The following is a 14,038-nucleotide window of genomic DNA, read 5'->3' as shown; positions in this document are numbered from 1 at the left end:
CCAAAAACCTATAAAAAAAAATCTTCTCCAGATCGGCTGGACAAATCGAGGGGAAACTTTACACAAATGTTCCCCAAGCAATGGGTGTGCAAGTTTGTTAAGGAAAAATTGATAGGTCACATGATTTGGCAGCCATATTGGAATGAAGAAAATATTAAATAATGTCTTTTTTTTTTCTCTGGAACCGCTTAATCAGTCAACATGAAACTTCACATTTATGATATATTGGTGATTCGGAATAGATGTTTTAAATTTCAACCTGATCAAAAACATGGTCTGGCAACCAGAATTATTTACTTTTTTGATATGGGTTCTGTTTCTTTGTTGTTGTTGAACGTGTGTGTGTGTGTGTGTGTGTGTGTGTGTGTGTGTGTGTGTGTGTATATATATGTATATATGTATATATATATATATATATATATATATATATATATATATGTATATATGTGTGTGTGTATATATATCGGAATAAGGCTCACTTGGCTGTGCCTGGATGGGTTTGGGGGTGAAGGAGTAGCAGCTGCAATGTGAATCCTATCCAGGTTCCTCCTGATGACTTCATCTTTGCTTTATGTTTGCTTGGGTTCCTTCTGATTTCCCAGTGTGTGCCTCGGTTTATAATAGGTACACCGTATCCCTGCATATTGTAAGAGGCAACTAAAGTGTTGGTGTCAGGAAGGGCATCCAGCCATAAAAAAAAACACATTTCCTCAAAAAGGGAACCATGATAGGAGATTGTCATGGGACCCGCAAGGTCATCTTATGCTCGAGCAGGGAAAAATTGCCTTAAATTGTTTGTATGAGTTCCTTCTGATGACTCCAATGCATGGCTGTACCTATTTGGTCTTCCATTTGATTTGAATGGATTTTATTTTAATCCCATTCTCAATCCAATTGAATAATGAATCATTATAATAAAAAAAACATCATGGGTCAGGGTCAGGTGTCCGATTATAGGGGAGTTGCATCAAAGCGGGACATCTTGATACCCGGTAATCATTGCCAACAGTTATAAAGTGGCAGTTCCAATTATATCTATTAGTAATCATGTAACACACCAGTACACAAACGCCACACAAAATATACCACATAAAAGCAGTCCTGGCGAGGGTCTGCAATCTATGATTGCTTTTTGTTGTTTAAAAAAAAAAAATTTTTTTTTGGTTGTTGTTTTCATTAATCTTAGGCTTAGGGAAGAATTGGTACATGTATCACATGCAGAAATAGTTAATTGGGAGACATTGGTGTACTTTTACATTAATTGCAAGGATCTTAGACAATGGACAAAAATGTATTGTATTTGGGATTTGAATCTGGGTTTTGAGTATCATTAGCTAAGGGTTTTGATGGGATCACGAACAGATCAATGCAAAGAACAAGATTGTTTTTACATGCCCTAATAAGTTTCAATTGTTTGTTCTCCTGGATATCATGGTCACTCCTCGTTTTCCTTGGTCACCCATGCAAATAACGTTTCCTTGATGGATATTTTCCCCCTTGTCATGTTCCAATCTTTTTTTTGTACGTGTGCATTAGTATATTGGTTGCTGTGAGTGCAGGGTCGGGGTTCCCCACCACCCCCCCATTTTTGTTCGAAAGACCCCTGTGTGATACAAGATGCAAAAGAATGTCGCATTCTCAAATCCACATTAGCAGTCTGACCACAACATTACAGAGGACAACTCTGGCCTTGTTTACACATCAGTTGGGCATGCCACAATGAGCAACCCTTGCTGAACATTTCCAAAGGCGTATGATGCCCGCACGAGTGCACAGCCACATTTCCTCACTGGCGCGCCTTTTCAGTGAGTTCCTGTCATTGAAGGTCATTTAATTTGGTTCTGTTTTAGATCTGTGCTTCTACCAGATCTACATAGTTTCTCCCAATACAGTTTTGATTCATGTGTTCTCTGGTCATGTGGTAATGTACACAACAGCCTGCTCAGAAGTGAATGATGTTCAAATGCACGTGGGAATTGAAGTGGGTACTTGATTTGCAGCGAACACTTTTACATCGATATACGTAGTTGTAGCCACAGAAACACGCAATGAAGGTTACTCGTTATTTTTTTTCGATGTCATTCTTCATTTGTTGATTAAAGCTTGTATGGCAAATGACCCGCATTACGTTGGCTTGGCCCGTTCTGTTGCTGAAAAGCCGCGGACACATTTTAATATCATCAAAACTTGAATTGGACAGAAAGTTGATGAGAAGGGCAGATGGGGAAGCATAATTTTGCATTCCGTTTACACTGGTTCAGCACGTACTTGTCGTGCCTCACGGTGATGATGAAGAGGACCGTATTTTCTCCAAAGTTCACGAGAACAAGACTGATTTCTCAGGGTGTTTGCCAAATGAGGTCACTCTACCTGCTCTCCTCACATGGAAAACTAACTTCTTCTTCAAAACCCCAGGTCATAAGTTTGATCCACCTGAGAGATCTCGTGAGAAAGGCCAAAAAAGTCTGTGCGAATACAATGATGAGCACAGTCACATAAAGTGACTCGTCCATCAAGTCCTGGTCATGCCGATCAGTTTGACTGACTCATTCTCATGTGGTGTATTTTAATTTTTATTGTGTCCTTCCTCTACAAGAACCCTTCGTCACCCGTCTGTCAACACCGTCACCGCCAGGAACGCAAGTCGGTTGTGCGCCGTCTCTCTGTCGGTGAACTGAGGAGAGGAGAGAAGAGAGCAGAGGGAGAGATCCTTCCTCCACAAGAGTCTTTCGGCACGCGTCCGTCAACACCGTCACCGCCAGGAACGCACCATGTTGAAGCTCATATAAGAGCTAAACCGCAGAACAGATAACAAGGTGAGAAAGGGAAGCACAAAATAGTAGGGAACAGACAATAGAAGATCTGTGGAAGGGAGAGGGATGGGGAGACAATAGAAATCTCGGTGTGAGGCAGGAGCACCACCTCAGAGAGGGAGAGCATTACTCCATCACACTGTGAATGAACAATATGGACACTACAGGGACTTTCAGGAAGGAAAATGGAATTTGAAGTAGGTGGGTTTGGGGTGGATTAATGGGGGTAGAAAAGATCAAGATTTTGGATGGGGGAAGACAGAAGATGGTGGTAAACAGCTGTTTGGAAGAGTGGGATTGAAGAGAGTGTGGGAGTTTGTTCCAGAGGCGGGAAAAAAGAGGAATGAAAGAGTGAAGGTGAGCATTGATTATTGATTTTGGTAGTTTCACCAGAAGGGGGTTTTTAGTCGACCTTGAGCACCATGCGGAAATATAGGGGGGATAGATCACAGACAGAGCAGGGGGACAAGGCTGGAGAAGAGCCAGTGGAAGACAGAAAGACCACTGATCTGCCTCCTGTGAGAGACTGAAAGACCCAAAGACTCAGCTTCATCGTGGGAGATACCAATGATCCTAAAAGCCATGGTTTCCACGGCGTGAGGCAGGAGCACCACCTCAGAGAGGGAGAACATTACTCCATCACACTGTGGATGAAAGCTTTGTAAGTGGTTAAAAGCTCAGGTGTGCGAAGGAAGGACTTCGCACGACTTTGGATGCACAGTCGGTGACTGGCTTTGGAAGGTTGAAGATATAGCTTTCCCAGGAAAGATCGTGGCAGATAGTGAGACCCAAAAGCTTGAATGAAAGGACTTCTTCAAAGGGATTGTTGAGAAAGTAGATGGGTGGGGGGTTCCAGATGGTCCTTTTGGAGAGACATGGTGAGTGTGTGAGATTTCTCAGGATTGAATGATATGTTCCAAATGTATGACCAGCCTATGATTTTATTCAGGTCTGCAGAGAGTGAGGAGGCTGCTGCCTGCCGATCAAAGGGATGAGAGATGGTACGGCAGAGGTTGGAGTCATCAGCAAAGAGATAAAGAAGATTTTCCAGAGAGTCTGAGAGATCATTGATGAAAACCGGGCCAAGAACGCTGCCTTGAGAAACTTCAGCCTAGACAGGAAGAGGAGATGCTTTTTGATCATCGAGATTATTCTATAATCAGCCTGCAAGTGAGCATTTGAGTTGAGTTATGAACAGTTGCAAGTATCAGAGATGTGAAGTCTCAAGTCAAGTGTTACATCATGTTGTCATTATCATAGACCCTGGTTACGCATCAGCCTTCAATACTCAAAAAATGGCTTACACGAGTCATGAGCTGGTTGTTTGTATGAGCTTGATTTTTGGCAATGTAAACTCTGTAAAAGAAAAGTGACAAATTTAATTCCTTGAATTCAAACTCGTTGACCAGACTCGGTGGTGTAATGGTTTCATTCAATGACCAAAATGGTTACAATAGGTAACAAAACTCGGTGACCAGACTCAGTCTTTTGCGTGTCATCAATCTTTGTGATTCCGCTCTGAGTATGGAAGGTTGGTGATTCAAACCCTGGGCAAGTCATACCAAAGAGTTTTTAAAATTGCACTTTGCTGCTGCATTGCTTGACTTTCAGCATTTCAAAGGATATAGCACAGCAGACAATCCCCAAAGAGGAGATTGGGACCATACTCTGTACAGAGCGTTGGTGCTGCTTAAGCAGTCTCCTTGGCTATTGGGCACAATCCTGGACGGGTTGCCACTCCGACACAGGATACCAGCAAGCTGGCACTCATTTGCTGACCTTGAATCCCCAAAGGATAGCATATATGGGGAGGAGGGAATCCCTCCTTCAAAGGGGGCCCTGCTGTCATGCTATGAGAGAGGTGACACCATTGTTGTGAAGTGGCTGGCATGCAAGTGTTGGCACTTCCCCAAATTTAAATGGCGTGTGTGTGTGTGTGTGTGTATGTGTGTGTGTGTGTGTGTGTGTGTGTGTGTGTGTGTGTGTGTGTGTGTGTGTGTGTGTGTGTGTGTGTGTGTGTGTGTGTGTGTGTGTGTGTGTGTGTGTGTGTGTGTGTGTGTGTGTGTGTGTGTTTTCTCGTTCCATTATGAGCCATAAAACATGTCGACTTAAAAACAAGGAGAAAAGACATGAAATGTCATACCCCCATGGTTTTAATAATTATGCTGTATGGAGTTAAAGGGCTAACCCATGTTTACAAGATTTATTTATATGTTCAGCTGACTTGAATCGTCTTATTACATGGAATATTGGGTACGATTGGGCAAGATTATGTGTGTAACAAAATGGCCACCAGTCAGCCATCTTGGATCTGATCTGGAAAAAAAATGATATACATATGAAAGCCATCATAAATGATCTGTGTGCCAAGTTTCAACAAGATCGGTAAATGCATGTCTGAGAAATGCTTAAGGACATTTTCAATGTCAGGGGGTTTTTTTTCCAAAAATGGCCGCCAATCTAATGGCCGCCAGTCAGCTATCTTTGATCAGATCACAAAATAAAGTGAGGTACACATAAATGCCATCATTTACTGTGCCTATGCCAAGTTTGAACAAAGACGCACCGTGCATGGTCAAGAAATGGTTGGGGACACATTTAAGTTACAAAATGGCTGCCAGTCGGTCATCTTGGATCTGATCTCAAAATGAAATGACGTGCTTATGTAAGCCATCATTCTTTAGCTATGTGCCAAGTTAGACCCAAATCGGTGAATGCATGTCCGAGAAATGATTGAGGATGTGTTCAACATCGGGGGGTTTTTTATATATATATATTTTTAGCAACTAAATTGCCCGCCAGTCATCCTATCTTTGATCGTATCCCGAACCAAAATGATGTACATTCTACCGGTCAAAGTTTTAGAACACCTATTTTTCAGTTTTTACTGAAATTTAAGCAGTTCAAGTCCAGTGGATAACCTGAAATGGTACAAAGCCAAGTGGTAAACTACCAGAGGTTAACAAAAAATAAGTTTAGGTTACCAAAAACTGAAAAATAATCTAAATTTCAGAGTTGTTAAAAAAGACCCTTTTCAGGGAACAAGTAATGGGTTGGCAACTGCAGCTGTTCTGCAGCAATGGAAATAAATTAAGCCTTGAAAGTTGATGCAAACAATTCCTACAGGTGTCCCAACTTTTGTTGATTAGTTACAAACCCTCTGTCTGTATAAAAACAGTGTTGGAACAGACTGTGTTACCCTCTGAAGCATTATTTGGACAATATTGCACTGCAGGAAGTAGTATATTGCTCTCATAATGGCGAGAAAAAGACAATTAACAAAGGAAGAGAGACAGACCATTATAACCCTTAAAAGTGGAGCTCTTTCCTTTGGAAAAATTACAAAGTGCGCCAAGGTGTCAGTGAGTACAGTTTCCTTCACCATCAAAAGGCATTTGGAAACTGGAGGAAACTCTGACAGGAAGAGGTCTGGCAGACCCAAAGCCACAACACAATCAGAAGACAAGTTTCTGAGAGTCAACAGCTTGCGTGATAGTCGGCTCACAGGACAGCAGCTTCAAGCACAGCTTAACACTGGTCGAAGTAAGGAAGTCTGTGATGAAACTGAAGAGAAGACTTTGAGCTGCAGGTTTGACAGGTCAAGTGGCAGTAAAAAGCCATTACCTAGATGACAAAATGGGGCGCGGTAATTTGGTCACGGGAAACTTGGTCACAGGAAATTTGGTCATGGGAAACTAGGTCATGGTAAAACGGTCACAAGGTAATTTGGTCACAGTAATTCGGTCACAAGGTAATTTGGTCACGGTATTATTATTATTATTATTATTATTATTATTATTATTATTTATTATTCACTGCATTTAAGGCCAGTAAGGCCCAAGAGCAGTAATAAACATTTTCATTTCATGGCTGGCGAATCTTGTTGGCATAATGACGTATTGACCAAGTTTACTGACTACTATAATGGAATCGATTCTGTCTCTCTCAACTTTTAAATTTCAATTCCATTATAGTAGTCAGTAAACTTGGTCAATACGTCATTATGCCAAGAAGATTCGCCGGCCATGAAATGAAAATGTTTATTTCTGCTCTTGGGCCTTACTGGCTTTAAATGCAGTGAATCATAAATAATAATAATACCGTGATGAAATTACTGTGACCAAATTACCTTGTGACCGTTTTACCGTGACAAAATTACCTACATTCGACGAAATATGAAAAAGAGGCTTGCCTGGGCCATGAAGCACCGCCAGTGGATGACTGAAAACTGGAAGAAGGTCTTATGGACCAATGAATCAAAATTTGAAATCTTCGGTTCATCACACAGGGTTTTTGTACGCTGTTGAGTAGGCGAAAGGATGGTTCCTGAGTGTGTGACACCAACTGTCAAACATGGAGGAGGAAGTGTGATGATCTGGGGCTCTTTTGCTGGATCCAGAGTCGGTGACTTGCACAGAGTGACTGGCACCCTGAACCAAAAGGGCGACCACAGCATTTTGCCGCATCATGCTCTGATGATGGTCTACGCCTTGTTGGTCTATGCCCTCTGGTCTACGCCTAGTTAGTCAGGGGTTCATCCTACAGCAAGATAACGACCCAAAACATACCTCCAGGCCATGTCAGAACTACCTGAAAGGCTTCAAATCATTGAATGGCCCGCACAGTCTTCAGACTTAAATCCCATCGAGCTGGTTTTGGGATGAACCGAACAGAAGGGTGAAAGCAAAGCAACCTACAAGTGCAGCACATTTGTGGGAACTTCTGCAACAGTGTTGGGAAGAACTTTCCGAACAATATTTGATTTCCATTGCAGAAAGAATCCCACGAGTATTTTCGGCTGTTATATCTGCAAAAGGTGGCTACTTTGATGAGTCAAAATTTTAGACTAAATTTTGTTCAACAAAACGATTCCATGATTTCTTTTTTTTTATCTGCAATTGTTTATTTGTTCTGTGCTTTAATTTCAGAGCACATTGAAACATTAACCTGCTTAAAATTCAGTAAAAACTGGAAAAATGGAGGTGTTCTCAAACTTTTCACCGGTAGAGTATCTGTACACCATCATGTGTTGTCTTTGTACTAAGGTTGACAAAAATTGGTCTCTGCACATCCGAGATATGGCTGTGGATGGACGGACACACGACGGACGAGACCCGATCCATAAGCCCCCGTTTCAGACCAAGTCCAATGGGTGCTTCAAAAGACACGGAAGAAGCTAAATGCGTATGAGTTATGAAGTGAGTAGCAACAATAACAATTCCTTACGTACGCTGAATGGCATACATTCCTCCTGAATTCAAGGACATAGCATCCATGGAATGAAAGATACAGTACTATAGCTCCACTTGCTTTTCTCCATAATTGACCTCATTTTACATCATCGGACACATGTATGTGCGATTGGAGGCTCGTAGCTCAGCGACACTTTGGGTGGTGTTTAACGAATACCTTTTCAAAGCTCGGCGATCTATTTACCTAGTTTGTGCTCCCTTTGGTGCGTGACTATGGCGGTCTTAATTTATAAATTTCATGACATCCTACCAGGCAACAAATGAAAATTGGTCACAAACCCATCATTGAGATATATTTATTTTGACATTGTGTTCATTCATTCATCGTCATTGTCAACAAGTCTGCAAGCTCAAGTCTCAGGTCTTTCAGGCCAAGTCCCGTCAAGTCGCAAAATTTGTGACTCGAGTCGCCATCTCTGGCAAGTGTACCTCATCAATAAATGACTTTCTCTTTCGTGTCATGATAACCTCTTGAAAAGCGTTTTTACCACTTTGGGTTAAAAAAAAAAAAGAAAACGTTTTTGATTCCGACCGACCTGGTTTTTGTCGCCTCCAACTTGTCATGCATGTTAAAGCACAGGTTTTTGGGTGAGGGTGCTGCAAACTATGGTATGGATGGCTGTCCAGTGTGGTGACACACAATGCCAAAAATTTTGAAGGGGGGGAAAGAGAGCACAAAATAATGCGACTATCCACCACAAATGCCTTCACGGCTGACTGCGTGATACCGGGCAGAATATCGAAACTCGGTGTTTACTTCAAAATCTCGTGTGTCCAATTCACTACTCCTCTCGTCTCACCTTACCATCTCCATCCCTCCTAATTATCATACCCTTTTCTCTTGGACACTGACTGTTTTACCAGGTCGAGAAAGTTTGATCTTTGGTGAAGGGTCCAGGCTGAATCACGACCCATGTTCTCATATATCCTGGTCTGCTGTTCTTGCTTCTCATTTCTGCTCTCTTCAGCCTATCCTTCATTCTTGACGACCTTACATCTGCATGAAAGTCAGCTAACATCACTGTTACCATACCCAAGAAAGGTGTGATTTAAACATTCATTCAATTGCTATCAGCCAGCAAACTTACTCAAAGTCATGGAATCTATCATCTCAACTGACATCAGTATTTGATCTTCTTGAAGAACCAATCTCTGGTCAACAGTTTGGATTCTTCCAAATCATTCAACTTTTGTATTTGCTGCTATTTCTCTCTCAACAATGGATTGAGGCTCTAAATGTCAAATGAAATATCAGAGCTGCATCTCTGCACATATCACGGGCCAATAAGACTGTCTGGCATCTTGCTCTGTTCGCCAAGCTTGCAGCTTGTGGTTTCTAAAGCCACTTTCAGTCTTGGATCCTAAACATTTTGTCACATTTGGAGTAAGTGTGCAGCTCTCGATTATCCTTTCATCTCCCCTCCTCATGGAGGTTTCAGGTGCCCAAAGGCAGTGTCTTGGGCCAATTTTGCTCCTCGTATGGATAAATTACCTTTCTGATGCTCTGGAAACCTCTTCCTTTATTCAGTTACCTCCTCTTCTTATTGTTCTTGTGTATGGCAGCTTCGCTGTCGGGGTAGCTATCATTTCTTGGAAGCGCGACTGTATCGCTGATGCAGTGCCCCTCTACCAGTACATACTGGTGCTCATTTTGCCGACATTAGAAGGATGACAGGCTGAGTCAACCTCCTGGTGTATTTTAATTCAGTGGCCAACGGGGCTTGAACTCAGAACCCTAGGATCCCATGCCGCCACCCTAACCACTAAGCCAACACCAAGCTTATTCAGATACCTCCACATTGTGTCTTTCAATACCCCCATCCCACTGACTGACTGACGCCCTTTCTACATGCCTATACAAAGGATTCGATTATGGTCTGATACAGGGAGCATGTCATTCAATCACAGCAAATCTCATAATCTAACTTTGTCTCTCTGGAATACTCATCTAGCAAACGCATTAATCTACTTCATCGATAAACCACCGGAGGGGGTTTTGTCCATCACTCATGATTTCTGGGCACTCTACATAGCAAAACGTGCCTCCAAAATCAGCTGCAGACCTGGTATTCTATATCATGCCAAGTCATTCCTTTGTAAATATAAGCTTCTCACAGCTTACAAACCTTTTATCAGTAGCTCAGTGGAGTAGTCCATCCATCCATTGGGACCATACTCTGTGCAGAGCGTTGGTGCTGCCGAAGCAGTCTCCTTGGCGATTGGGTACAATCCTGAACGGGTCGCCACTCTGACACAGGATACCAGCAAACTGGCACTCATTTTGCCGACCTCGGAAAGATGACAGGCAGAGTCAACCCCACCTGGTATTAATTCAACATCCGAATGGGATTTGAACTCAGGATCCTAGGATCCCAAGCCCACCACCCTAACCATTAAGCCAACACCAGGTAGAGTGGAGTAGTGCTCTCCCTTTTTGGCTGGTGCTCTTTCTTTACACCATTCACTCATTTCTGGATGCTGTCAATTTGAAAGCTCTCAACATAATTGATGTCTCCTGCAAAGAAACAAAAGCATAAGGCCTGCTACTTTGTCATTGCAGACAGGTTGGTGTCCCCTCTGTTTCCTAGCCTCTCTGTAATCTTGCTCTTTCTATTATTTCAGCCTCCCCCCTCCCCCCTCATGAGGCATATGTTCTTCCAGTAACCACATCCTTGTTTGCCGAAGCAAGTCTTGCCCTTTGTTCCTCTTTTTTTTTCTAGAGATTGAGAAAACCACTTTCTCGAGTCATTTAAATCTCACACTTCCCTCAAGAGCTTCAACATGGAAATACAGTACAGTACTGTACACGACTATCACTAAATGCATTAAACCCGACCCACAATGTTTTCCACCCACATTGATCCTCAGCAACCCCAACTCTCTTACTTGCAAGTTACCATCTTTCTTTATTTTCTTTTTTTTTTCTTGTTTATACCCAATACCCACATGTTTGTTCCACTGTTAATATGTTGCCCTTCTTCTCTCGGTCACCCTGTTCTTTCATGAGTCTTGATATTTTCATTTCCCTCCACGTTGTTGGCTAATCTCCCCCCCCCCCCCAAAAAAAAAATACTTCAGGGAAATGGAACAGTTCTTCCACAAACCTTGATGATGTACTGTATCCAAAACGAGGAAGGAAAAAAGAAAGCAATGCACTAAAGTCAACACAACTCTGAGTTGAGCTAAGTAATTGACTAACAATATGGTGTTTCGCTTGACCATGACATGAGCCTGCTGTTCACTCATTCTGTAATTGGTGTTGACCCATCTCCGAGAGCAACTTTCTGCATAAAGACAATTGCTTTCTCCCTGCCGATGGTGTGACTGTCGGGTTGCTTAGATATCTCGCCCACATTCCAGAGAATCGATTTCTGCCCACAAGCACTTGGACAGTACCGCCGCTTGCCTGTTCCTGCTTGTCTGCTCATGGCACCGGCAGCAATACTTGTTGTTTTTAATAATTGAGGACGAGAGAGTCTGCAAAAGTGTGCATGCTTGTCTGACCTTCCACTTTTGTTCCTTAAAGGATCTGCAGTGCTTTTGCCACTTCACGGTCCACTAACCCTCCTGCTTGCTTTGGCTGCGGCCCCCAGGCTGTTTGAATTGGGATGATTGTGGCCTTGGTGAAGTTTCCTGTGCAAGTCGTGGAAATTCAGGGGCATGACTCGTGTTGCATAGTGAAGCCATGGGCCAATCATCTTGGGGATGCGGGCGTACACAGTGGCATTGTGTGAGGGGTCTACACAGCGGATTTCAAAAAGGGCACAACTCTGCGACCATGGAAAAATCGCATCACGTAAAGATTCATCATAATGGTCCAGATGTCTTGCAGCTTCTTTGTTATGTAGTCTTTTTGGGTCGACCGTCAATTCTATAGATACTTTTTGGGCCGTATGAAATTGTCGAACTAATATATATATATATATATATATATATATATATATATATATATATATATATATATATATATATATATATATATATATTGGATCTGTTAAAGTTTCATAGACTGCACATTGCTTGAAAGCCATGAGGGCAAATTAATAACCCATAACCACAAATACAGTCCCCTACTCATCACGGCTTTGCTCCAGCAATAGCATGCTTTATTCTCTGTGGTCCATATAATACTATTTACAGGTGCTTCCTGCATGTAATCGGAGATTGCACAATAAGAACAGGGCATTTGGCCCGGCTATGCCTGTACTGTATCTCACAATGTTGTGGAATGGTCAAAAGGAGCAGAGGTCTAAACACTGTCTATCGTGTTGACCGAGTGAACTACCTCTCAAGGGAACACTTTTCTGGTTTAAATGTTCAAAAATGTTTCAAATAACATCACGTGTGATGATTATTGTGCTCTTTTGCTGCACTGCACCATTACTCTTCCGCAGGTGCACCGAAGGTTATTCGCTTGGTCTTGGGGCTTGTTTATCGTTGGCTCATAAGTAAAAAGGATCACCCATTGCTTTATTAATTTTTTTAATGGTGGTGTCACCTCTTTTATTACAGTGATCTCAGGCTTGTCAAGGCCTTCTACATAAATGACAAGCAGGACAATGATATTAGCACATGTCATTCCGTGATTTGCAAGGATATTGGTAGACAATGGACAGATAAACATACTATATGGGACATCAACATAATATGTGGGTCACAGCATCATATACTATGTGTTCAGCTTCCACAACAATTAAATTTCACCTAAACCACAAAAGTTAGAGATTAATCATCGCAGAAGTTGTTTGGGTTTTCCTGTTAGGTGTTTCTATCTCAATGCATTGGTCATAAAGCTGCAACTCCAGGTTCAAATCCTATATGTTTTGTTGTGAGAGCCCTCGTTGAGCAAAAGAGAAATTGTTTTCTGAGAGTGGAATGTCTACATTTGTCCAAGAAGTCCAAGGTTGAATTGGAAGTTATGCGTGATGGAGGAAATGGGGTAAACGCAACTTCTGGCCGAGCAATACCGATGCAAGCGCTCCTGTTTAAAGTCGCAGGAATTTCTGATCTTTTCTTATTGTGCAAACACATACTGTATTTTGAATTAAAAAAATAATTTGGTCCTGCCAACAGGAGATGTCACGAGAAAAGGGTATGAGAAACGGCGTGAGAAGATTTTGGCTCCATATGCCATCCACATCAATACGCCACCACCTGGCAGTCCGACGTCACCATTTGATCGACACAAACGCAGCAGTGCGCGTGAGGACAGCTTCCAATCTGGTGAGGACCATAGGTTTGTCTTTGTAGTTGGCTTTTTCACTTATTTGTGTCTTTGCCTTTTTTTTTTGGTATTGTCTTTTTTTTTCTTTCTTTTTTAAAATCCACTTGGTCCTCATTGCAGAATTTTGACATTTAATTTGAAATGTTTGAGTTGTGAGCTGCTTGATGGATAGCTGTGCAATTGAAGAAAATGCTTTACTTATTTTTGGTCATTTACTATAACCATTCAGAGTTTTTTGTGGGGGAGGGAGGGGAGGAGGGCTTCGTATTTTCCCAGTCCCCACTTGTCTTTTCAACAAAAAAGGTCTTTGGTTCGTTGTCATAGCTAAATTGCATTTTTGATGTGCCGGTCAAGTATTGCTACCCACATTGGCTTATGAAGACCCAAACTGGTCTATAACCACCTTGGTGCCCCCTTGAGACTCGTGAGCTTCATATTAACAGGTTCTTTTGTGAATAACAGGTGTGAGTCTGGTAGTTCACTCAGGCAAACTGGCAGGGACCGCAAGCAGCCATCACACTTCAGGACTGCTCTCTGATATCTACTGCCCCTGAGATGAACTCAGCTTGGGAATTATTCCACAGAAACCTGTTCTCTCTTATGCAAAGATTAATCCCGTCTCATCTTCAGTAATCTTACCCATCCTCCCGCTCTTGGTACTCTGAATCCTGTGGCGAGGCAGTTGCTTTAAAACAACTTGCATTCTCCCCCTGGAAGCCAAATCCAACCGAAAGTAACATCTGTCCAAT

At 42.2% G+C, this 14,038-nt stretch overlaps 1 protein-coding gene across 2 annotated transcripts in view; it reads left to right on the top strand.

The window, feature by feature from the left end:
- LOC147030341 (disco-interacting protein 2 homolog C-like) overlaps positions 1-14,038 on the top strand; it is a 165,728-nt gene that overhangs the window by 25,577 nt on the left and 126,113 nt on the right. For both annotated transcript variants that reach the window (XM_085874274.1, XM_085874273.1), the window contains exon 2: positions 13,139-13,288. In XM_085874274.1, the coding sequence (XP_085730400.1) occupies positions 13,139-13,288 (150 nt within the window). The remainder of the gene's footprint in view (positions 1-13,138; positions 13,289-14,038) is intronic.

The sequence above is a fragment of the Eptatretus burgeri genome, chromosome 3 (assembly GCF_056783735.1).
Source record: "Eptatretus burgeri isolate ZD-2024b chromosome 3, Ebu_testis_v1, whole genome shotgun sequence".
NCBI lineage: Eukaryota > Metazoa > Chordata > Myxini > Myxiniformes > Myxinidae > Eptatretus > Eptatretus burgeri.
Note: the sequence above shows the minus strand (reverse complement) of the source record. Positions and strands in the feature narration are given on the sequence as shown.